Below are 24,658 nucleotides of genomic sequence, written 5' to 3' on the forward strand. Positions count from 1 at the left end.
TCAAAAAACTATACATAGCAAAATCACCCCTTTCCTGAATTCTTCTTTTGGTATGTAGTTACTATGTTTTCCTACAGAGGTTACAGAATTTGGATAATTATTGTATGTTTCTCATATTGTTTGCATTGTACCCACAAACGTTCCAAAATATTTTTATTTAAAAGTTTTAATATGCATAACCATTGGTAATTATACCTGCAGAAAGAAAATATTAAAGAGTGGGGATACATAAACTTAATATATAATAAGTTTATGTTTAAACTTGTGTAAATATTGTATTGAATAATTCTTTTGAATAAGGCTATAACAATAAAACCAAATGTAAAATAATATTAAAAATTTTTAAGAAGAAAATTACTATGATGCCCTAGGATGGCATTAATAATAATAATGATGATGATGATGATGATGTGTGTGTGTGTGTGTGTGTGTGTGTGTGTGTGTGTGTGCGTGCACGCACATGTGCCTATAGATTTTGAACAAACAGACAAGATAAGAGACTCAGAAAGCCCAAGTGAAATGGATCCAGCTTGCTTTTCTCTCCCTGAAGTACACAAGACTGTGAGCGACATGGGCCTCTGGAGAATGCAAGTCTGTGCGATAGCACGGCTCCGTTTTTTAAAGCTGAAACGTGGAAGAAAAACACTTTTGACCCTGTGAGTATCAGAGTGTTGTGATTTTGTTAAACGAGGAGTTTCAAAAAAGGCTCAAACCAGAGGAGAATTTAAAACTAGAACACAATGCCCAGCATTTCTGCTGGAGAAAAGGTAAATGTGGAATTGGATTTTACTGACCGTGGGAATACCTGTAGATTAGCTCTTGATTAGGATCATACATAAAAGTGCATTTAGTTTTCATAGTTCTATGACCTATGTTCATGTAGCATTTATTTTTTAGTCCTGGGTATCATGATGAGACATAGCTCAGAATGTTTGTACCTGGAGGAATTGTCCTTATAGATATGGCACACAACAAGTAGTTGTGGAATGTTTTACTGAGGAAATAAAATTACTGTATATTCTTATGGTGATTTTCTTTATTGTTTAGGCTATTGGTTTTTGGAATTGCACTCTTTCCTTTGATTATGGAAAAGATAGCTTATTCTATGATAGATAAAAATGCAGACTGGGAGTTTAAAACGGAATTATATTTCCTCTCTTCTGGACAACTTCCTCAGGAACCTCGTACCAGCCTCTTGATCATCAATAACACAGGTGAACAGGAAAACAAAATTTACATCCAGAAAGAAGTTATTTCTGTTGTCAAATAACACATGTGTTAGAGGAAACAAATCCTAGGAGAAGAAATATGCATTTATAGGAAATAGTTTATGAAGAACAGTGCATATTTGCTCTGATTTTAGAGATCACAGAATGATGGGGACAAGTGTGAATGCACCTGGGTCACTATTTAATCTGATAGAGTAACTTATTTACATGATAACCTGAAGCTATGAATTAGAGAGAAATAAACTTTTATCTTGGTGGAACCACTTCATTTTCAGACCTGTTACAGCACCTAACCTATACCATACGTATGATACATGCTGATTGACATGCAAAGATGGCTGTCTTTACCCCACACTCTACTACTAATTTAAATAGGATTCAGGAAGACCACTTATTTTATAATGGCAAAGACTGGGTAATTGCTTATTTTCTAAGTGTTTAATTAACTTGAAGGGGAAGTTTATATGTTTCTACTTAAGATGTTAAAAATAAACACAGGGTCAGAGTTCTCTCTTGATGAGTTCCTTGCCCAGTCCAGGGTTATAGATATTTCCTCTTTAAAAAAAACAAGGTTTTTTCAATCCTGTTTCTCATTCTTGTTTTCCACTTGGGTTTTGAAAAGTAAGTTTCCTTGTTGCCTTAGAATAGAATTTTTCTAATTGTACATTAATTTCTAAGATCTACAGTTTTTTTTCACCCATGAGCATAGTGTTGTCTCATGATGTTTTTACTCTCCAGTCTTTAGCTAAAGATATTTATTTTTTTCTTATCTGTACTCAATTGTTAGGTATTTAGAGCCTTAAGTTTGGTACTTCTGTGCCATTGTGTTCCTCTTTCCTTAAAATCTGGTGATTATTGGTAGCATGTTCATGTTTTTCTATGGTCCCCGTTTGGTTAGATCCTGCTGTGAAGATGGAGAGGCATGTGTGGCTGTCCCAGGATACAAGGAAAGCTTGTTTTCCATGGATATGTCCTTCCTATGTGGGGAATTTTGAATTTTCCTGAAGTTTGACCCTATTTGTCCATTCCCAGAGCCTCCTCCATGCATCCCAGTATGGACTCCGATTTCAAGCTAAAATATGGCAAACGAGCTTCTTTTCCTTTTTTTCCACTCCATCTTTCCCTGATTGTGGGTTGGAATTACTTCAAATCTTGCCTGACTCTGTAAGAAATACTGTCTCTTAGAAGGTAAAAATAGCACTCTTCCCTGAGACAGATGCAATATTGCCTGCTCTGTGAGTCATGAGGAGGGGCCTGACTGGTCACCTTGCTCCAGGTGTGGCAAACTGGTTAAGGACCCTGACTGTGGCTTCCATGCCCACACTGTCCCCTTCTACTCATTTCCTCTGAGCTTTGATATCCTGGAAGCTGATTTTACCTTGGCAGCTATTTGCTTCTGCGTGCTCCAGGCTGTGCATTTCCTCAGCTCTTTTATTCTCTTTTAAAGAATACCATTTGCTGCCTTCTTTAGGAGCACATTAAAATTTTTGGATCAATAGTGGCCCCCTTTTTATTTCCCATTTCATTAGAAAAAAGTACATATCCATGCCATATACAGGAGTGCAATGTATATGCAAATATATTAAATAAAATAAGAATATTTCTGTATTATACATGTACATTTATATGTTTACTTTCTATTACTTCAAAGAATAAAGGTGAGAGGAGAGTATTATCATCAGGCTGGACAATCTAACATACTCCTATAATTGTATCTCCACAAATCACCAGTTCAAATGTATTTTTTAAAAGAAAAGTCATGAAATAGAACTACTTTATTTTAATGATCACACATCAATTTGCAATAAAGGGAATTAAAAAGCTAATTCATCATAGCATAATATTTGTTAAATAGAAGATGATAGAGTGAATGATTTCTTTTTCATGGCACAGTATTATTGTGATATCTATAGAGACAGCGTGCTATAAAGTATCAACTTCATGTATGGGGTTCACTAGGAAAACATTTGTAATCTATTTACTCACCTTTATATGGCCTTTTGTTATTGATATCCTTATAGAATCAAATATTGAAGATTTTATACAGTCTTTAAAGCATCAAAATATACTTTTGGAAGTAGATGACTTTGAAAACAGAAATGGCACTGAAGGCCTCTCATACAATGGCGCTATCATAGTTTCTGGTAAACAAAAGGTACGTTTGTCTCTTGAGTTTTGCTTTTATGACTGCACACAAATGCACAGAAAGTGCTATATTTTAACTATTAAAAACTTCAGAAAATCAACCCAGCTAGTATATAGTAGCTTGACTCAGAAAAACGTTTTTAGTCCATATTGAATAAACTGTGATGTTTAAATGGGTGTTTTTGAAACATTTTTCTCCTCTTGAAATAATTTTTACATTTGAAAGAAACTAAATTAGTCATATTGTTCAAACTCAATGAAATATTACATCTTAATATCTATAATTATGAATTTAGGGAATTCATTTAATAGCTAACTATCTGTATGATATAGTTGGTAAAACATACTATACTAATAATATACTGTACTGTACTAAAAATATTATAATATCCACACAGATTCTTGGAGAGAAAAATATTCCTCATATGCTATGTTAGTGTATTTCAATTTAGGTAAAAGTGAATGAGCCACAGAAATCAAGAAACCAGATGAAAATCCAACCTAATCATAAGTAAAACTTCTGAGTCTCACTTTACTAACAGTGCAGTTTTCTCTTTATTTATTGCCACAAGGTAAATAAAAAACAAAAACTTTTGAAGCTGTATCATTGAACTCTAGACTACCTAAGCTAAATTATGAATTATGAATTATTAAAAATATAGTCACTCTCTTCCAACTTTGGGAAACTGCTTTGGCGGCTCCTTTGTCCTAAATACTTACTACATGAACAATTGTTAATGTTTAAACAACATTGAACCTCTTGATGAATGCATGAACATTTTCATCAACATGAAGTACATTAACCTAGTCTTAGAGAGGGTGGAAAAGCTTTGCTGACAGTGTAAACATAAATAATTAATAAACTCCATGTTTATCACTTGCTATGATAAAATTCCTTTTCTTGCTCATAAACTGCCAGTGATTCCTTGTCCAGGCAACTTTTAAACTCCATTGAGATCTCCTCATCAAGACAATGGAGACAAAATCATAACTATTTAGCATAACCAATAAAAATTTGTATGAAGTGGATTCTCACTCTGCACTATCCACTGTGCTAGGGCCTTTTATATATAATCTCATTAAATCATGTAATGACCCATTTAGTATCCTCTCTCACAGATGAGGAAACTTATGCTCATGAAAGTTCATTAACTTGAAGATGGACACATAGCTGGAATGTGACACTCCAGCTTCTTACATATAAAAACTGTGCCTTTGTTCTTCAAGGACTTAGAATTAACTTTATTGATGTTGTTTTTGTTTATTTTAAGGATTATAGATTTTCAGTTGTGTGTAATACCAAGAGGTTGCACTGCTTTCCTATCCTCATGAATATTATCAGCAATGGGCTACTTCAGATGTTTAATCATTCACAGCATATTCGGATTGAGAGAAGTCCACTTTCATGGGTAAATATTGAATTTAGTGATCCTGAAATTAAGAATTTGATAAGTAACCTATGTTTTTCTTCTTTAAGGTTTAAATATTTATATTTAATTATTCACCCTAAAAATTACTATTGTGTCCTAACATTTTAAACATGTTTTATCAAATAAAATATTTTTTTATTGCTAAGTTATCATCAGAGAAATCATTGGTGAATACTTTTGAATATGTTTTCATATTCTTCTGGGGGATGCTGTGGAAGTTGTAGAGACATTCCAGGAAGTAAATTAAAGAGGAGACAGAGACAGAAAATACTGAATTAGAAATCAGGAGCTTTTGTCATGCTGCTTTCATTTTATAAATTTAATATAATTTACTAATGGAAACTCCCTTGACTAAGTGAGTAGATTGACTAACATTAAGGAGAATTTGCCAGTCCTGGGATGTAATGCTTTCTGATGCCTTCCTTCATGTAACCATAGTTCCTCTGTGTTGCAAAGATGTCTAATACCGATGAGTTGAGCTTCTGGGATTTTGGCTACAGCCTGTCTTCAGACAATAGAGAAAACAATGGCTTGGAGATAGAAAAGCAGAGGGCCTTCCACATTGGGCTCCAGTAATATCACCTCTTTCCTTTTTCCCTGAAGCCCAGAAGTGACAGTGGCTTCCCATTTCATCATTCTTCTTGGATGATGATCCCCCATATAACCAATGCATGATTATTAGAAAATAATAAGTATTTAAGATCTTATAGTTTTCTGGTTGATACCAAAGGGGTCTCTTGAAACTGATTCCAAATGTTTCACACCAAAAGTTTGAAAGAAAAATCAGCAGCATTAAAAATGGACCAGTTAAAAAGGAAATTCCACTTTATGACAAAGGTGTTGAGTTCCATTTTGGCTCCATTGCATGGTTGTTACACTCAAGTGCAGATTTTCTGTAGGTAATGGGGAGAATGAGAATGGAATAGACTTGAGAGGTAAGTGATGTATGTCTACATCCATGAGTTGAATGTGATCAGGGGGAATACAGGATGGTTTAGCACAGAAGTGTCTGAAGGGAACTCTTCTAAAAGTGGAACCAGTGGATGGGACAGTTACCCTTTCTTGGTTATTCAGTTTTCTCATGTCTTTGCCTGTTTGCTCAGGATCAAAATGGTCCTAAATTCTATGGCTACTCTCTTAATCACACCCCATCCCCCAGTTGCATACTCCTTCATTCCTATGATGACAGTAATGCATTTTCCCACCTGGAGAAAAATTGAAATTTATAGATACAGATTCCAAAATCTTAAAATTTGAGAATTGGAGAATTATTCTGAGACAGACTTGTGTTGCTCCCCTCTAATTTTATCCATGAGGTAGTCCTGTATGCTGCTTGGACACAGGCCCAGTCTCAGACAGACACTGATTAGGGGGTAGTGATTTAAATTTTATCTCTTCAAGGATGCATTCATTGGCACCAACTTTCCTTTTCAGCTCTGTGCTAGAGAATGTATCTCTCTGTTGCTAAGGACTTCACATACCCATCTGTGGTTTGCTGAGAAAGACATGTTGCCTAGGCCTGAGTTTTCTGTTAATGAAGAGTCACAATTCACAAATTATTGTTTTTCATCATGGTAAAAACACATAATATAAAACTGACTATAATAATCATTTAAAGCATACAAATCACTAGCATTAAATACATTCACATTGTTGTGAAATAAAGTTCTAGAACTTTTATATCTGGTGGAAGTAAAACTCTCTATCCATCAAACAGTTCCTATTCCTATCTCCTCTCTTGCTCCTGGGGAGGAACCATCACTCTACTTTCTATTTCTATAAATCTGACTACTTTAAATACCTTAATATTTATCTCTTCTTGACTGATTTATTTCACATAGCATAATGTCCTCCATGTTCATCCATGTTGCAGCATGTTACAGATTTTCTTCCTTTTTAGAGCTGAATAATGTTTTATCATATGTATATATATCATGTTTTATTTATCCATGTATCCACTGGTAGACATTTGGGTTGGTTCCATCTCTTGACTATTGGAAATAATGGTGCTATCAACGTAGTGTGCATGTACCTCTTAAAAACCCTGCTTTGTGTTCTTTTAGATGTATACCCAAAAGTGAGACCTAAATCATTTCTGACTTGTGTTTTTCTTGGAGTTGAAGCCCCATGTCAAGTAACAAGAAATCACTTTCCCTTCTTGGATGACTGTTAACTAGAACTATATTTTGACTTCTCAATATTTCAAAAAGCATATTCTTTGATTATTAGTGTATGTTTCATGAAAAAATTTACTATTATGTTTTTGCTTCCAGAACCATCTGTACATCTGGACTGGGTTGCCGGAAAGTTCTCCGTTCATGATTTTTGTTGTGTGCTGCCTTTCTCCTTACATTGCCATGAGCAGTGTGAGTGATCACAAAGTAAGAGAAATCAGGGAAGTTCAGGGATTTAAGTAATTGTGTTTTAATATTGTGTGTTCAAAATGTTTTCCTGTGAGAAAAACACTTAACTCTACTTTGGGTAACATTGTTAATCATTATTTCTAGTAAGTCAGAAAACTTACTTTTAAAAATGCAAAACACTTTTTACTTCAACTTTTTGGCATAAGTACAATGATTTTTTACACTTGATATAAACCTTTAGAGGGCAATATTATAAAAAAATCTTTGGACTACATTATTTCCTAACTCAGGAGGAAATCATTGATGTTGAAATTGAAGACCATATTTAACACTGTGTTCCCTCTGCATTCTGTAAATGCAATTTTATATTGTATTTGTGTTTAATTATTCTCATTAACCAAACAAAACCTGAAAATAAGATTTAGATAAGTCTGCTTTCATCATCTTGAACCAGTAACTCTATGGAAATATATATATGCATATATATATATAAAATTTTTTCAAGTCACAAGACATGTCTTTGGAAGGAGTTTAATGCTTTGAGAAAATATCTGAATAAAGAATAGAAAAGTGATATTAATCAAGTCTACCTAATAAAAAAAAGTACATTTTTTTAAAAAAGTCGCCTTTGTGTAACTGTAGACCTCAGTTTCCTGAACAATATGTAAACTATAAACACACAGTATGCAAACAGTAAATACACACACACACATATGTACACATATATACAGTATACAAAATGTAAACACACACATATTTATACACACATATAGTATAATAACTTTATATATATATATATATATATATATATATATATATATAGTACATGTTATTTTTTAAATATTAGGTTAGATTATATATCTTAAAAATACTTTCAATATATTTTTTGTATTTGGATTTTATTTGAACCTATATATATCCTGTGTTCTCTCATCAGAAGAAAGCTAGTTCTCAGCTATGGATTTCAGGCCTCTACCCCTCTGCTTACTGGTGTGGACAGGCAGTGGTGGATATTAACCTCTTCAATTTAATTCTCCTTTTAATGTATTTAATCATCTACATAACAAACATGATGGAAATTTATATTTCAAGTCAAGGTTTATTTGCTATGGTAAGTAGCATATTAAATAGATCAAATTTTATAAGGTAATTAATAATTTTTTAAAAAATTAATATTTTCTATAATAATGGTAATTCCATCTTTATTTTACCATAAACCAAAAGAATGCTTGTAAAGTTTATGTGCAATAACATATTTTTAATATATTTGTAATGTGATTTTTTTCTTCAGGTAATATTTTATTTTTTGATTATGACTTTTTTGTATTTCTTCAGGTTGTTGTATCATTTGGTTATTCAGCTTCTCTTATCTTCCTGACATATGTGATATCATTTATTTTTCGTAAGAGTAGAAAAAATAGTAGCCTCTGGTGGTTTTGCTTCTATATTGTAAGTACACATACATTATTATACATACACACTAGAGACATAGTTATTTCTAAACTGTCGATGTAATGTCACACATAGTCACGTTTGTCTTAAGCAACTTGTCTTAACAATAGAAGTTAAAATTCAAAATCCAAAATGCTCCAAACCCAAACACTTATGGTCCCTAGAATTTCAGATAAGGGGTACTTAAACCTGTACTTTAAAGCTGCACCGTTGAAAGGAGGACAAAGTTAACTCGGTATCGAGTTAGTGATGTTCCTAAATAATTTAGTTACAACCCTATCAATTGAGTTCATAAAGAACTTCATAGAAAACCTGAAATATAAAATATACCATTGAGTGTATAGATACTTTATGTTTTGGAGCTTCCTGGCAACACTAGAACAAAAACTCATCCTAGTCTCACCTGTTTCTAAATGAAAACTTTAACATAAGTCTAAGACATTAAAACTTACAAAATCTATACCTAGAGTTTTGAACTTCAATCTTGCATTTGCTGTGTGGTTTTAAACCCTAACATCTCTTATTGTCTGACCATCTCAAACATCTCTGAACCCTAGATTTCTCATTTATAAATAGAATAATAACAGTTAGTACATTATAGAGTAATTGTAAGGATTAAAGTAAGTAATTCAGGCTTTCTTCATTTCTGGCATTTATGTAATATTCAGTGAACCTAGAGATTAGAATTTTTATTGAAATAGTACATTACTAGATCTAGCAGAGGTTTAATTTAATGCTTAATACATATTTGTTGGCTGATAAATTGATCCTAAAAACAGAAAAATAAAAAGTTATTTTTATCCCCTTCTCCCATTTACCAGTATTCTAAAAGAAAATGAGTCTATTGCTATGAAAATGCACAATCTCAGAAAAAACACTTACTTGGAACTGGGGCGAAATGTATTAGGCAGGACAATGGCAAAGTTTTGTGATAGTTTGGTGAGAGGCAAAATAGTAAGATGGATTTTTAAAATAACTGCCCATGTAACTTTCAATTTATACAGGATTTACATATTACTCTTGTTACCTTAGCTTTAAAAAGCTCTTTCCTCTTTTTATCCTGTTATCTTGGGTTGAATTGAATACTGGGTCAGGAAGTCTATTTGGTCATTTTAAATATCCCCTTAATCTTTTTTTTTTAAGAGAGAGAGAGAGAAAGAGAGAGAGAGAGAGAGAGAGAGAGAGAGAGAGAGAGAGAGAGAGAGAATTTTTTAATATTTATTTTTTAGTTTTCGGTGGACACAACATCTTTGTTTTTATGTGGTGCTGAGGATCGAACCCAGGCCACACGCATGCCCAGGCGAATGCGCTACCACTTGAGCCACATCCTCAGCCCTCCCCTTAATCTTCAATCTCTTCATCTATTAGAAATTTTCTTGTGAGACTATAGTTGGCAAATATTTTCCCCCACTCTATAAACATCTTCTTGCTTTGTTGATTGTTCCCTTTGTGGTGCAGAAGTTTCTTCATTTTTTTAAAATGTTTTTAGGGTCATATAGAAAAGACACAGGATTAATATCCAGAATATATAAGGAACTCAAAAAATTTCACGACAAAATAACAAGTAATCAAATAAAAAAATGGGCGAATGATATGAACATATACTTCTCAAAAGCATACAAATAGACAACAAATATGCCAGAAAGAAAGAAAGAAAGAAAGAAAGAAAGAAAGAAAGAAAGAAAGAAAGAAAGAAAGAAAGAAAGAAAGAAAGAAAGAAAAAAAGAAAGAAAGAAAGAAAGAGAGAGAAAGAAAGAAAGAGACTCATCATCCATCAGGGGAATGCTAGTCAAAACTATTTCATAGGTGGATGAGGTGGTGCATGCCTATAATTCCAGCAGCTGGAGAGGTTCAGGCAGTAGGATATCACGTTCAAAGCCAGCCTGAGCAATTTAGCAAGGCCCTAAGCAAACTGGTGAGACTATGTCTCAAAATAAAAAAGGGATGAGGGAGGGTTCAGTGTTAAAATGCCCTGGGTTCAATTTTTGATACCAAAAATTAAAAAGCAATGAAATCTTTGTATTTGCAGCAAAATGGATAAACCTTGAGGACAGTTTGTTCAGTGAATAAGCCAGACACAGAAAAACAAATGGCATATGTTCTCTCTCATATGTAGAAGCTAAAAAAATACTTGCTTTGAATGAAAGTTAGTGATTACTGGAGCTTGGGAAGGATGAGAAATGGAGGGAAAATAAAAGAAGTTTGGGTAACAGGGACCAAAACAGAATAACTTGTGGTATTCAACAGTTCAGTAGGTTGACTAAAGTTCTCAACAATATTATGTATTTTATGAATATCTAGAAGAGAGGAGTTCAAAGGCTCCAAACATAAGGGATTATTCCCCTGATTAGGCAGTACGTGCCATATTCATGTGCTGAAATACCACTGGGGCTGTGGGTGTAGCTCAGTTGTAGAGCACATGTTTAACATGAGTGAGACTCTGGGTCCTGGGTTTAATCCCAGGACCAAAAAAAAAAAAAAAAAGGCAGGAAAAGAAAAACAAAGTTTATACTGAACTTAATATGTGCTATTAATACATGTTAACAAAAATAAAATTAAAAAATTTTCTGTTGGGAAGCTAAAATTCATGTATGTTCTCATTAACAAAAGCTCCTTTTCCCCTTCTCTCTCCGGAAAGAGGCATAGTGATAGCATGTAATTATGTTTGCATATGGAAAAATTATGACATGTGATAAGAACATCTACATCTTAAATTATTTCTCAAGTGAATATGGGTGGAGTGTGTCTGATGTAATACCATTGGACTTCCCTTGTAGGTCTTGAACTTCATACCTTACATCATTTTTATCAATGACTTCAAGCTAACTATGATCATTGTCTGTATGGTGTTACTTCCATCATCGACCTTGGAAGTATTTCTTTTCTTCCTGGAAAATGTAAGAAGTCTTACCATCTGTGCCCTTAATAATGAATATGTAGCCTTATGGAAGAGCTTCTTCAAGATCTACAAGGATAGAAAGTGAATTAGTTTGAATTGGAAGTGATAGCAAATGACCATGAAGTATTTCTTTGGGATGACTAAAATGTTCTAAACTTGAAGTATGATTCTCCACAGCTTTGTAAACTTAAAAAACATCTTGGAGTTGTGCACTTAAAATGGGTAAATATTATGGCATGAAAATTGATCCTCATAAAGCTATTAAATAAAGCCTTCTCCTATGCACTTTGCAAAAATATATGCCCCATTAAATGCTATTGAAATCTAACATCAGATTTAAAAGAGCTCTCTGGGTCAATGGGTATTCATTATCCACTCTGAGGATAAATTCATGCACCATACCATCTAGGTATTCAAAAACAGGTATCAAACACTATTCTGCTAAGCATTAGGACACCTGATGAATAAGATCAGTGCTTCCATAGTCCTTCTTTTCACAGAGTTTAGAGGAGACAAAGATCAACTTCCAGAAAGTGAACACAACAAACCTAAAGGTTACAAAGGAGAAGGGCAGAGGGCCAAGGGAGAACATGCAAAGTTCAGCCAATGTGCTCTGGAAAGTCAGAATTCTTCTGGAGATTTGATGTTCCCATACATTCCTAAAGGATAACTAAGAGTTAATGTGTCAGGGAGTGAGGCAGGGAGTAAGCATGTTCCACAGAGGGAAGCAAAGGCATCAGAATAAAAATACTTCTCCATCAACTGAGGGATGTCTGGAGTTCTTGACTCTATACTTAGCCCTTTGCTTAAAGCATTTTGCTTTTAAAATACAAGTAGAAACCAGCAAGGGGAAATCCATTAATCTAGATCTATCACATATTAGGAGGAATGAGTTATTCTCTGAATGAATTGACTGATGAAGAAAGAATAACATGATAGTGCTATTTATTATGATGAGAAATGGTCACCGTGTGGGGAGAAGTAACCCTGTGAACAGGCTTCCAAGGGACACTTAAGACAGGTATCTCAACTCCCGGAAATTTTCACAATGCCTACACCTCTCTCTGCCTTGCTTTCAATGGGCTTTTGGCAAATGTTTTTGTTTTAAACCAAGAGATTTTTTTTTTAATTGGAAGAGTGGAGATTACCTGCTCATTGAGAAACAGCAAGACTTGAGTAGGAGATTCCCCTGTTTCTGTGCAGGGAATTTATCACCAATGTACATAGAGGAATTGAGATAAATGAGAAGATAGTCAATCTGTGATATTTCATATTATTTAAGTGAAAATTATAAAGATGATGAACTTTCATTTATCCCCCATCCCTTTTTTTTGCCTTTTCAGAGAACAGAGGAGTACTCTGAAGAATTTGAAGACTTCGTATTTCACCTGAGTGCTGTTGATCTTCTAGTGTGCCTAATAGTAAGAGGACCTTATTACCTCACCACATATTCTTTTGAATGGCTGTAATTTACTATAACTATTTAATCTTGCTGGGATATGCCAGATCTGAAAGTATTTTAAATATAGTCTTAGATAAATCAATTACATTTGGATATGATCTTAAACCTTAGAATAACTTCTTATATGCATGACTAGAATGAATAAGACAAGAATTCAACATAAAATTAATTTTTGCTTCTACTGTTTACTGCCCCCATAAAATTTGAGAAAGATTGTAAAAAATACAGATACAATATAAATTAAATCTTTTGAATTACAGATGAAAGGGGAAAAGTTGAATAGACTGAAAGGAAAAAATTATTACATTGGCAAATTTAGGTTGAGAAAAACTACTATCTTTAAATACTCTGTATCAGTACTTTTCTAGGTGTAAAAAAAAACATAGACATCCCTGTTCTCAGAGACCTTATATGTGGGTGAAGTATATAGGCGATAAGCTAATTAAATTATATGTACTGTGTTAGATAGGTGGCCAGGAAAGGCTTGGAGAAGAACATTCCAGGAGATGGCAGGAGTGACCTTTGTTTGTCCCAGGGTCATCTGGGAGGCCAGTGTGGTTTAGGCAGAGCAAGCGAGGGGCAGAGTCATAGGAGAGATGGTCACAGAGGCAGTGGAGCAAGTGTAGAGTTGGGAGAAGGAGTCTGAAGGGTCTTAGGCAATGCGGTACAATCAGACTTATGTATTGAAGAATAGCTCTGGTGACTGGTGAGAAGGGATGTGTAGGTGAAGAGGAGCTGAGAGAGACCAGGTGGGAACATGTTGTAATTATCCAGATGACAAATAATAATGACCCAGGTAGGAATAACACAGTAGGGGTGAGAAGTAGTTGACTTATGAATAATTTTGAAGATGAAGCAGGCAGAATTTACTGACAGACTGAATGTGGGTTGTGAGCAGAACAAAGGAGGCAGGTTCAGCTAAGACAGATTGTGACTGAATAACTAGGTTTGCCCACTGACTTATAAGAATTCACAACAATGTTACCTGACAAACATCACCAATTTCACATGAATGTTTAAGTTACATTTCTGAACTGATGTTAAATAAAACTCTTTTCTTGTCTCTTAGCCTTATGTCCAGGCTTTGCTATTGGTGTTTATTTTAAGATGCATGGAACTAAAATGTGGACAGAAAGTAATGCGAAAAGATCCTGTTTTCAGGTTGGGAAATTTTTAATTTCATATTTTATATCATACTTTAGTGTTCCTAGATGGTGGCTATACTATCATCGTGTGATTATGGATTTATGTGTACAATCTAAGCAGTGTGATGTTTGGCATTATGATCAATGGATTTCTGATTTACTGCCAGGAATTCAGAGTCCTGGGAGAACTTGGCCTCTAAGCTGTTGAGGGAGACTTTAGTTTCTCAAAAATATGATGAGCATCCAAACACACCATTAGCTCATCCAAGAATGTGCACCCTTGAACAGACTAGGTAGGATGAATTGATTTAGCAAAGTAGTTCATAGTATTTCACAAGTGGAGGGACTCTGGAAAGACTGAACAGTGAAAGATGTGAAAGATGGGCCTGATGAAAATGGGCTCAGAGCAAGCAGAGGCATGAAAATGAGTTGCATTGTCAAGAGGAAGGAGCAGTATTTGCTGATGAGTTTGATAGGTCAAATCCACTTACTGGAAGAGAGGGATTCTGGCTAGTAGGACGGGAGTTCTCAGCAAAGCAGAAGAAACACTGGCAGTTATAATCACCACCAGTCTAATAAAAGAAAAGACATTTGAAAAATTACAGGGACACTGACTTTTTTTTTTCTTTTGGTACCAGGGATTGAATTCAGGGGTGCTTAATCACTGAGTCACATCTCCAGTCCTTTTTATATTTTATTTAGAGACAGGGTCCTGCTGAGTTGCTTAAGTCCTTGTTGAGTTGCTGAGGTTGGCTTTGAATTCTCAATCCTCCTGCCTCAGCCTCCTGAACTGCTGGAATTACAGGCATGCACCACCACATCTGGCTGAAACAGTGACTTTTGATATGTCTTTGACAAGTGGAAAACCACATGTAACATTTCAATTTTTCTCCAGAATCTCCCCACAAATTCAAAATGTTCCACTTAATCCAGAAACGCATGTAGATGAAGTTGAAGATGAAGATGTTCAAGCAGAAAGAATGAGAGCATCAAGTGCCCTGACCACTTCAAACATAAATGAGGTAGAAAAGCAAGAAATAAAGCGTATATTACTGGAAATACCCAAGAAGTATCCAACTTAGAGTTCCATATCTTGGTTTTCATTTTGAATGTTTGGAGTTTGGTGTGTTTTTAATCCTTAAATATGCAAACATTTCTTTGGAAGATAAAAGAACACAAAACATAGTGATTTTATTCTTCTTTTGAGAAAATGAGTTTTGACAATTAGTGCTTGCATTTTAAAACTGAACTAATCTTCTTGAGTGGAATAATTAATGTGAGATTTGTTATAAAATACTAAGTGGAGATTAAGATTTTAAGGGTTAGTCTTTCATTCTGTGAGTTGGAGGTCGTGATGTTTCCATGAGCTTGGCCACTCTGTTCTGGCAAGGTCATGAGCTGAGTTCCATGAAATTCATATTTTCTCAGTCTATTTAGAAATAGGACACTATTCGTGCTAATGAATGCATATTACATTTGTAACAAACATTATGGATTACTCTTTCAAAATACGATCTTGTCTATGACATATAAGTCATGAAAGGTCCTAGCAGAGAGATCATAGCAACACACCATGCTGTTATCTTTTCTAGAATCCAGTCATAATTGCCAGCTGTCTACACAAAGAGTATGCAGGCCAGAGGAAAAGTTGCTTTTCAAAGAGGAAGAAGAAAATAGCAGCAAGAAATATCTCTTTCTGTGTGAAAAAAGGTTTGTAATAACCACATTTTGAATTGACTGTTGTATTTGGAAATAGCCACTGAACATCTATTCTGTCAGCATTCTTTAATTTGCAAAGGCCTTCATTCACTCATTTATTGGACAGGCTTTTTAAGTGTACCAGGGGTCATTTTAGGTTCTGGAAATGGAAATATGAAGAAAGTAGGCAAATTTTCTCCCCCAGCAAGTTTTACATCCTAGAAGAGGATTCATAAATAAACATAACTTACAAAGAAAAGTATCAGGTATCGAGTAAGTTAATATGGAAAACTGAAATATTTGAAATGACATGAATGATGTGGAGCAGTGTTTGAATAGGGTCAGGGAAGACATTTGGGGGAAGGAACATTAAAGTCAGATCTGGTGATAAGAAGGTGTGAGCCATGCAAACATTAAGAGATAAGTGCACCCAGGTAGAGGAAACTGCAAGAGCAGGGACTCATATCAACACAGGAGGAGAATTTGAGTCTCAGAGAGGCCAGTGGGTGCATCTGAGAATAGAAGAGATGAAATCAAACAATGGGTGGGATGGGTGGGATAAGCTTTTTAAAACAGTTAGAAATTCATATTTCATTCCAAGTTACGGACTGTAATTGGAGGACATTTAGCAGGCCCGTTTTATGGTTTAATTCATATTTTGAAAATATACATGCTGACTACTATTTGTTCCTGAATTTATATCAGCATGGAAGAAAGGACACAGTAGTTTAGACTTGGGTGATTGGATTTGGGATGAAGTGTCCCTGACTTCCCAAATGCAGGAATCACTTATATCTGTACTACTATAGAAAACAATTTGGGTACATTTTTAATGGAAATAGGAAGTCTCAGTGAATGAAGATAAATGTATTGACATCAACTTCATAAACTTTTTGCTAATATTTTATATAATCACAAGAATTAATGTTTTGGCAACTTGGATTACATATATATTACAAATTATAAAATGATACCGTCAGCTGCACAGATGTGATTACATTGAAGAAACAGGTTTATGAAAACTGTGAATTCACTTCCACTATTAATAGTCTGATTCTTTTTTGCAGGTGAAGTTTTGGGATTGCTAGGACCCAATGGTGCTGGTAAAAGTTCTTCTATTAGGATGATAGCTGGGATCACAAAGCCAACAGCAGGACAGGTACTGAGAAGCAAAGAAATGCCTTCCAATCCCAGCACAGAAATTTCATGATCAATATAGGTTATATCATTGTAAGTCAGTAGTTTTTTTGTATTTTAGACATTTTTATTTTCCCTCTTTTATTACTTTCTCCAGGCATTTAAAGGTTTATGAAAAAGTTGGGATGTCCCCAGAAACCAAGTACCTTTTCTTCATCACAATATCTTGGAAACCCCTGAGGCTTATTATGTCTCCCAGCTCCCTACATGTCAGAATGTAATTTTATATTAATAGAGTACATGCTTTCTGTAATAAATATGAAGCAATTTCTAGGGTATTCCTTGGATGATCTGACAGTTTAGGCATTTTAGCCATGTGTCAGTTTTTTGATTACTTGTATCACTGGAGAAAAGGCTACAATTTTTAAAAACTGTTTTACCTTTGTAGGTGGAACTGAGAGTTGGGGAATGCAAGTCATTTCTGGGTCAGCAGGGAGATGGCATGGTCAAGTTCCTGGGGTACTGTCCTCAGGAGAATGTGCTGTGGCCCACCCTGACAATGAAGGAACACCTGGAGGTGTATGCCACCGTGAAAGGGCTGCAGAAAGAGGATGCTGCCATTGTCATTTCACGGTACAGAGAGGTCCTGCGATTCCTTTTTGCCAAGAGGCAGGGAAGCTGTATCATTGATGATGAACTCACTAATAAAGAGTGGAGAGTGGGAAGGCATTTACTCCTTATCAGAACATTGGTGGTAGAACAGGGATGAAGGACAAGATGTGGTTTCCTGCATCCCTGAAAGAGGGAATTTTAAAAAATGATTATATAAATTATTGCCAAGGAATAAGTTAATGAAATCATGAATAACCATTCATTTTAGTTTTCTAATAAAAAAACTGGAAACTGAATAAACATCCATTTTCAGTTTCTCATTCAGATTTCTAGAATTTTAGTTTTCTTTAAAACTCTTTTTTTTAGTTGAAAACTATTGTGTTCCAAAGTAAATAGTTTTTTTTCTTTACCATGACTTAAAGTGTTGGGCATGACTTAGCATTTTGAGAATAGTACGGCCATATGTTCCTTCAGTTCTGTTAGAATTGTAGACTTGCATTTCCCAGAAATTCCTGATTGTCCTTATATATTTATCCTGTTTTCTATCAGACTAGTGAATGCTTTCAACCTGTATGAGCAGCTAAATGTTCCAGTGCAGAAATTTGCATCAGGGACCACAAGAAAGGTACATGTGATATTTGTGTTCTTCTGAGGGCTTGCATGACATGGAGCCAAACAGGGGTGTTTCTCTGCATTGCAGCTATGTTTTGTGCTGAGCATCCTGGGAAATTCGCCCATCTTGCTTCTGGATGAACCCTCTACAGGCATAGATCCAACAGGGCAGCAACAGATTTGGTGAGCATTATCGTAGGCCTCAGAGCCATAAGTATAAATGTTGTGTGAAGTAGTGCCTATAAACTGATCTTGGAAATCAATACTCAAATCTACTGGTGTCTGATTCAGTGGAAACTGTGTCCTAATCTGCTGCTATAGTTTGGATCTTGAATATCCCCCAAAGGGCCCTGAAGGCTTGGTCCCCAACCTGTGATGCTATTGAGTGGTGTGACTTAGTGGAAGAAAGTTTGGTCATTAGGGGCATGCCCTTGGATGGGATACTGGGATGCTGGCCTCTCCCGTCTCTCTTCTTCCTTCCCAGCCACCATGAGGTTGTCATCTTTGCTCCATCCCATGCTCCCTGCCATGGTTCTCCACAGTGCCACAGGCTCCAAAGCAACAGAGCCAACTGAATATGAACTGAAACTTCTGAAACTGTGAGCCAAAATAAACTTTTCATCCTTTTAAAGTTATTCTCCTACCTATTTTATCACAAGAATGGAAAGATCATGTGTTAGTTATTCATCATCTATCATTATAATAAATACCTGAGAGAATTAACTTATGAAGAGAAGAGATTTATTTAGCTCATCTCTTTGGAGGCTGAGTGCATGATCATTTTGCCCCATTGCTTTGTGCCTGTGGCAAGGCAGCATGTCATGGTGGAAACGTGTGACAGAGCAAAACTGCTCACCTCACAAGCCAGGGCAACAAAAGCAAGAAAGCAAGAAGGGAGGTGAGGATCCACAATCTCCTTAGGAAGACAAGCCCCAAAGGACACAAAGATTCCCACTAGGTGCCCCACCTCTTAAAGGTCCCACTTCCTCCCAATGGCACCACCCTAGGTTCAAGCTTAACCTATGGGCTTTTGGGGACATTCAAGATTCAAACCATAGCAAAGATAATTCATATTATTGAGCAAACATATATTTTGCAAATCTGCATCATATTTTTCTAGTATTTAGGCTTAGAAAAGATCCTAAATATTTTGTTGGAGTCTTAGAGTTTGGGGCATTTTAATTTGGAATATATTAATTTTTGAGATGTTTACAATTATCTCCTTCTACTCTATTTTCCTAGAGACTGTTAATTTACTGACATCATTTCCTTTCTGTAGACCCTTTTAAAGTACTTTTTAGTTGTTGAAGGACTTTTATTTACTACTTATTTATATGTGGGGCTGAGAATCAAACCTAGTGCCTCACACATGTGAGGCAAGCACCGTACAGCTGAGCTGCAACTATAGCCCCTCCTTTCTTCCCCTTTTAATTTATAAAACTGTTTATTCAACTTTTCAATCTTTTCCTCTTCTTACTTTATTTTCTATGAGTTACTCTTTGGATTAATAAAATCTCCAGTATAGTTTCATATTTATTACAATCCAATATTTTTCCAACTTTAAAAAACTCCTTTGTTATGGAAATTTTATGCAAATGTACAAAGAATCATTTACAAATCTGCTGTATCCATCACTGAGTTTCAATAGTTATCAATATCAGGCCAACTTTTCACATACACATTCATCTACTTCCTTTCCCTATCTTCCAGTTATTTTGAATGAAATATGAGGCAGCCTACCCTTTTATTTATAAATATTTCAGTTAGTATCTTCAAAACATAAAGAGAATTTTTTTAAAAAACCTTTACAACAATAAGATCAGCATATCTAAAAATATTAAAAACTTTCCCTTAGGTTATCAAAACATAGTATTCAGTTTTCCCTGGTATTTTTAAATTAGAATCTGCATAAGATTTAAAAATTATCTATAAAAATTCTCCTCCATTTTGTTCTCTGTTAGTCAGTGTTGTTTTGTATTTTTGTTTTAAATGCTGTTACTCTCTTGGCTCACTTCAGGCAGGCAATCCAGGCAGCTGTTAAGAGCACTGAGAAGAGTGTCCTCTTGACCACCCACTCCCTGGCTGAGGCTGAGGCTCTGTGTGACCGTGTGGCCATCATGGTCTCTGGAAGGCTGAGGTGGGTGTCACTCCAGAACCTGCACTTGACACCTAACACAAGAATCCCTGTGGAAAGGGCAGAACTGCAGTGAGCAGCTGGAGCCTTTCCTTTCCCTTTCCACTACCTTGGGAATTGAAGAATTGCATCCAAATGTTAGTGGTAGTGTTTTTTCCAACATGTTCTCCTTCTTACCCATAGATGCATTGGTTCCATCCAACACCTGAAAAGAAAATTTGGCAAAGATTACATTCTAGAACTCAAAGTGAAGGAGCCTTCTCAAGTACCTTTGGTCCACACCGAGATTCTGAATCTTTTCCCCCAGGCTGCACAGCAGGAAAGGTGAAAAGGGTTCTGACTTTGGAGAAAGGTGTGGGCTTTACCCTCAGGTTTTTTTTTTTTTTTCCTCTGGGAGAACTTCATTGTGATTTCACTTCAAATCATAGTTAGGGACCTCAGGAAAGGATTTATTGACTCTTCCTTGTTAGAAAAGGCTTGGGAGTTGTCCTGTAGCCCTTCACAATATAAAAGAAACTGCAATCAAGATAAAGAATCTCCCTTTGATGGAATTTTCATGCTTTCATATGAAGAAAAGTAAGGAGAGTGTGTGTGTGTGTGTGTGTGTATGTGTGCACAAATGAGATTGGGGGAGAACAAGAAGACTGAGTGGGAGCTGATTTTAAGACAAGTACATCAAAGAAACAGGATATAAAAATTGCTATTTTTATTTTAGCAAAGTGGAAATGTAATTGACTAAGGTATGCTTCAGGACATGTAACTCAGTCCTGTTCTTAGAATTTTGGTGTCATAGATTAGATAAGAGGTTTTGATATACATGGAAGACCATGGATGGTAAGATGGAAGGAGCAGGGACTGGTCTGTAGGGAGCCTGTCCTGTGGGTGTGGTCAACCTTTGGGCCATGTGTGAGCACCAACCTCGTATTTGGTTAAGAGCTGAGAAGAGGGCATGAGATTGTGCAACCAGAAGTAGTACATGAAACAAGATGTCCCAAATCAATTCTGACTGTTCCTTTGAGGCCAGTGAAGTCTTCAGGTCTTTTATGTCCCTTTCTCCCAGCTTCAATCTCTCTTTACAAGTTAGCTTTCTGGTGACAAGTCTGAACTTTCATTTGAGATTGTTATCGATATAATTGAAACTCATCAAAAGGAAAAGTTTAGAATATTTCTCTGCAACAAGGTAACAGTTTGGGTAAACTCAGCATAATATGTAACTATGCCAGATCATTACTAGAAGAATCTACAATACCAAGGTACCAAAAATGATTAAATTTTTCCATTGATGAATGATAAATGATCATTTTTATTTTAAAAAGAAAATTGTTGTTTTAAAAAAGGAAATTAGTGATAATAGTAGTATTTATTTTGATGTTTGTCTTTTCCCTCAATTGAGATTCTGAGTTGAAGATGACATTTTCCTGTTCCCAGGTTTTCTTCCTTGTTGACCTTTAAGCTGCCCATAGCAGATGTTTACCCTCTATCTCAGGCCTTTTACAAATTAGAAACAGGTAAGAATGACCATATTTAAACAAAAGTCTTGAAGGATCAATTCATACTTGGACAGTAATTTAGTTGGAGATGATTGATTGTATGATATATTTTTTAAACAGACCCAGCAGGGCATGATTTTTAAGAATGGTAATTGTAGATGATGATAGGTGTGTTAGTCACTTTTCATAGCTATGACCAAAATACCTGACAATAACAATTTAGTGGAAGAAATTTTCAATTCTGAGATCACCGTTTCAGAGGTTCAGTTCATGATGGGCCAATTCCATTGCTCTGGGACTACAGTGAGGCAGACATCATGGTGGAAGGGCTTGATGGAGGAGGGCTGTCAGCTTGTGTCAGCCCAGAAGCAAATACAAAAAGCAAGGAGCCAGGGATAGATATAGTCTCCAATGGCACACCCCTAGTGACCTACTTCCTCTGGCCATACCCTACCTGATTACAATTACCACCCAGCAATCCATTCAAGTGAATAATCCATCAAATGAATTAATCCACTGATTAGTTTATATCTCTTATAATCATTTCATCTCTAAATATTTCTTACCACATGAGTTTTTCAGGGGATCCCTCCCAATCAAATCATACCAATAATTAATCCAGCTGTCTGGAAGGAGGTTAATCTCCAGTGCAGGAAGGGAAACTGCGTGAAAACACACAGCCATGCTTGACCATTCTTACTGGGCCTCCACAACATTACCCTCATAAAGCCCTTTGGTGTGGCTTGCTTTTCCTACTTATACACAGTCCTTCACACCACATGTCCTAATGAGTGCTTCACCCCTCTTCTCCTTCCATATCCACCTCCTTCTCACTTTCCTCCCTCAGTTGATGTCCTTTTTCTTATATTTCACTAATAAAAGGAAAGCAATAGAGAAACCTTCCATTTGTCCATCAACCACCTCATATCTGTGCTTGTGTTCTCAGCCTTCCTGTGGCTTTGAACGGTAGCTCAGGCTATTCCCTGACTGAGCATAATTTCTCTTGCTACTTGCTATCATTTTTCTGCTTTCAAGTAGGTCATTCTCAGCAGCAGACCAGTGTGGTGTAATTTCTCAGCACAACATAGTGGTGAAGAGTTCAGAGTCCAGAGCCAGTCTTATTGGTTCTCATGCCACTGCTGTTGCTTACTACCCAAGAGACATTAGGTAAAAATTGCTTGATACCCCTGTGTAGATGGCTCATCTCGACAATGAGGAATAATATCAGTGCCCTCTTTGCCAGGTTGTTCAGAGTATTCAAGAAGTTAATTTCGAGTACCTAGAACTGTGCCTGGTTCATTGTGCTTGAGATAATAGAAATCTCTGCTGTGCTCCTTTCACGCTAGACAATGGACTTCCTGGCTCTTCCTAAATGCTGCCAGACATAGTGTTCCTGCCTCAGGACTTAGTATTATGGAATTCTTACTAAATATCCAAGCTGCTTCTCCACTGTTTCTGGTTTCTGCTCAACAATCACCTTATTTCTGTGACCTCCCTGAACATCCTATTTAAAAAAGTGCCCAGCACACCCTATTTTATTTATCTGTTTTCTTTTTCTCTAGAGCCACTATAATAATTCACTCTGTTATATACTTAAGGGTTCATGGATTAATGCCCATATTATCCCCACTAAGATGCAAATACAAAGGCAGAGGGTTTTGCCTGTTTCTTTATTGTTCTGTTTCTGGCATCTGAGAGCACCTTTCATATAGGAGATTCTTAGGCTGTACTTGATAAACCATGAACATGTGAATATGAGAATCCAGTGACAAATATCATTCAGAGTTTGTGGTGGAGAAGACTGGCAGAGACCTGGTGTGGCAGAACCTACTAAGCGGAGTAATTAGATGGGTGTGAAACAAGAACAAAATATTCCTCATGTAGTAAGGATATGTCAATGATGTATTTCCTAAAGGAACATGTGTAGTTCCCCAAACACATATGCTAATATCACAACACATATTATCAGACAATATATGAAAAAAACCCTAATAATGAGGTGAATTTAGTATGCATTTATATTAACTCTTTATGATGTTTATTATTTCATCCTTCTGCAAAAAATATTTCCATTAATAACTTGCATATTTAGTTCATATGACTTGGAAAAAAATCCTGGTAATAAATTGAGCATCTATACCTAGTCCTTTTTTCCCCCAGTGAAACATAACTTCAACTTGGAGGAATATAGCTTCTCTCAGTGCACACTGGAAAATGTGAGTCTACCATTTGACTTTCTATCATCTCTGTAAATTTTACTTGCAAGCAACATGAATTTTTTCTCTTTATTTGGAATACAGCCTATAACCTGACTCTTCCTTCTCCTTCTTTTCTTCTCTTAGGTATTCCTGGAATTTTTTAAGAAGCCAGAGCCTGAAAATGTTGATGAAGAAGTTGATACAACCATGAGATGGAAACTCCTTTCTTATTCAGATGAACCCTAAGTCCTCAAACCCAATGTGCTGATATGCTATTAACATTTATTTTATGTAATAATTAGCAGTATATGATTTAAAGGATCATTTGCTATCAGGATCAGGTATATGTTGTCTGTGTAGTCAATAAATGATAAATTTAAAAGTTATTCCTTTTAAAAGTAATAGAAAGACTGTTAAGGACTAAAAGGACTAAAAGACCCTTGAATTAAAAAATGAACAAACATGCACATTGGAAAAGAAGCTCTAGTATACCTTTTGGAAACAAGAGAAGTTATAATAATATTTGTTCAGAATTTTAAAATTTTGAATACTAATCTTATGTTCTTACGATTACCCTCACTTCCTCATCAATAGTTTTAAATGTATTTGCTATTCTTGTAAGGTCATTTCTCCCTTTTTTTGCATATGTGCA

General features: G+C 35.6%; 1 protein-coding gene across 1 annotated transcript in view; it reads left to right on the forward strand.

Annotated features, from left to right (window-relative positions):
• Positions 1-24,392, forward strand: part of LOC120884049 (ATP-binding cassette sub-family A member 6-like) — a 52,417-nt gene extending 28,025 nt beyond the window's left edge. The window contains 21 exon segments of the mRNA XM_040268525.2: positions 473-656; positions 1,048-1,214; positions 3,251-3,384; positions 4,646-4,783; positions 7,078-7,185; positions 8,105-8,278; positions 8,503-8,616; positions 11,397-11,516; positions 12,862-12,939; positions 14,050-14,141; positions 15,021-15,147; positions 15,718-15,835; positions 16,891-16,982; positions 17,409-17,593; positions 18,122-18,197; positions 18,273-18,367; positions 20,202-20,321; positions 20,502-20,642; positions 21,747-21,826; positions 23,969-24,024; positions 24,151-24,392. Of these exon segments, the coding sequence (XP_040124459.2) occupies positions 473-656; positions 1,048-1,214; positions 3,251-3,384; positions 4,646-4,783; positions 7,078-7,185; positions 8,105-8,278; positions 8,503-8,616; positions 11,397-11,516; positions 12,862-12,939; positions 14,050-14,141; positions 15,021-15,147; positions 15,718-15,835; positions 16,891-16,982; positions 17,409-17,593; positions 18,122-18,197; positions 18,273-18,367; positions 20,202-20,321; positions 20,502-20,642; positions 21,747-21,826; positions 23,969-24,024; positions 24,151-24,252 (2,501 nt within the window). The 3' untranslated portion in view covers positions 24,253-24,392.
• The last annotated feature ends 266 nt before the right edge of the window (positions 24,393-24,658 follow it).

This window comes from Ictidomys tridecemlineatus, chromosome 3 (assembly GCF_052094955.1).
Source record: "Ictidomys tridecemlineatus isolate mIctTri1 chromosome 3, mIctTri1.hap1, whole genome shotgun sequence".
In the NCBI taxonomy this organism is placed as follows: domain Eukaryota; kingdom Metazoa; phylum Chordata; class Mammalia; order Rodentia; family Sciuridae; genus Ictidomys; species Ictidomys tridecemlineatus.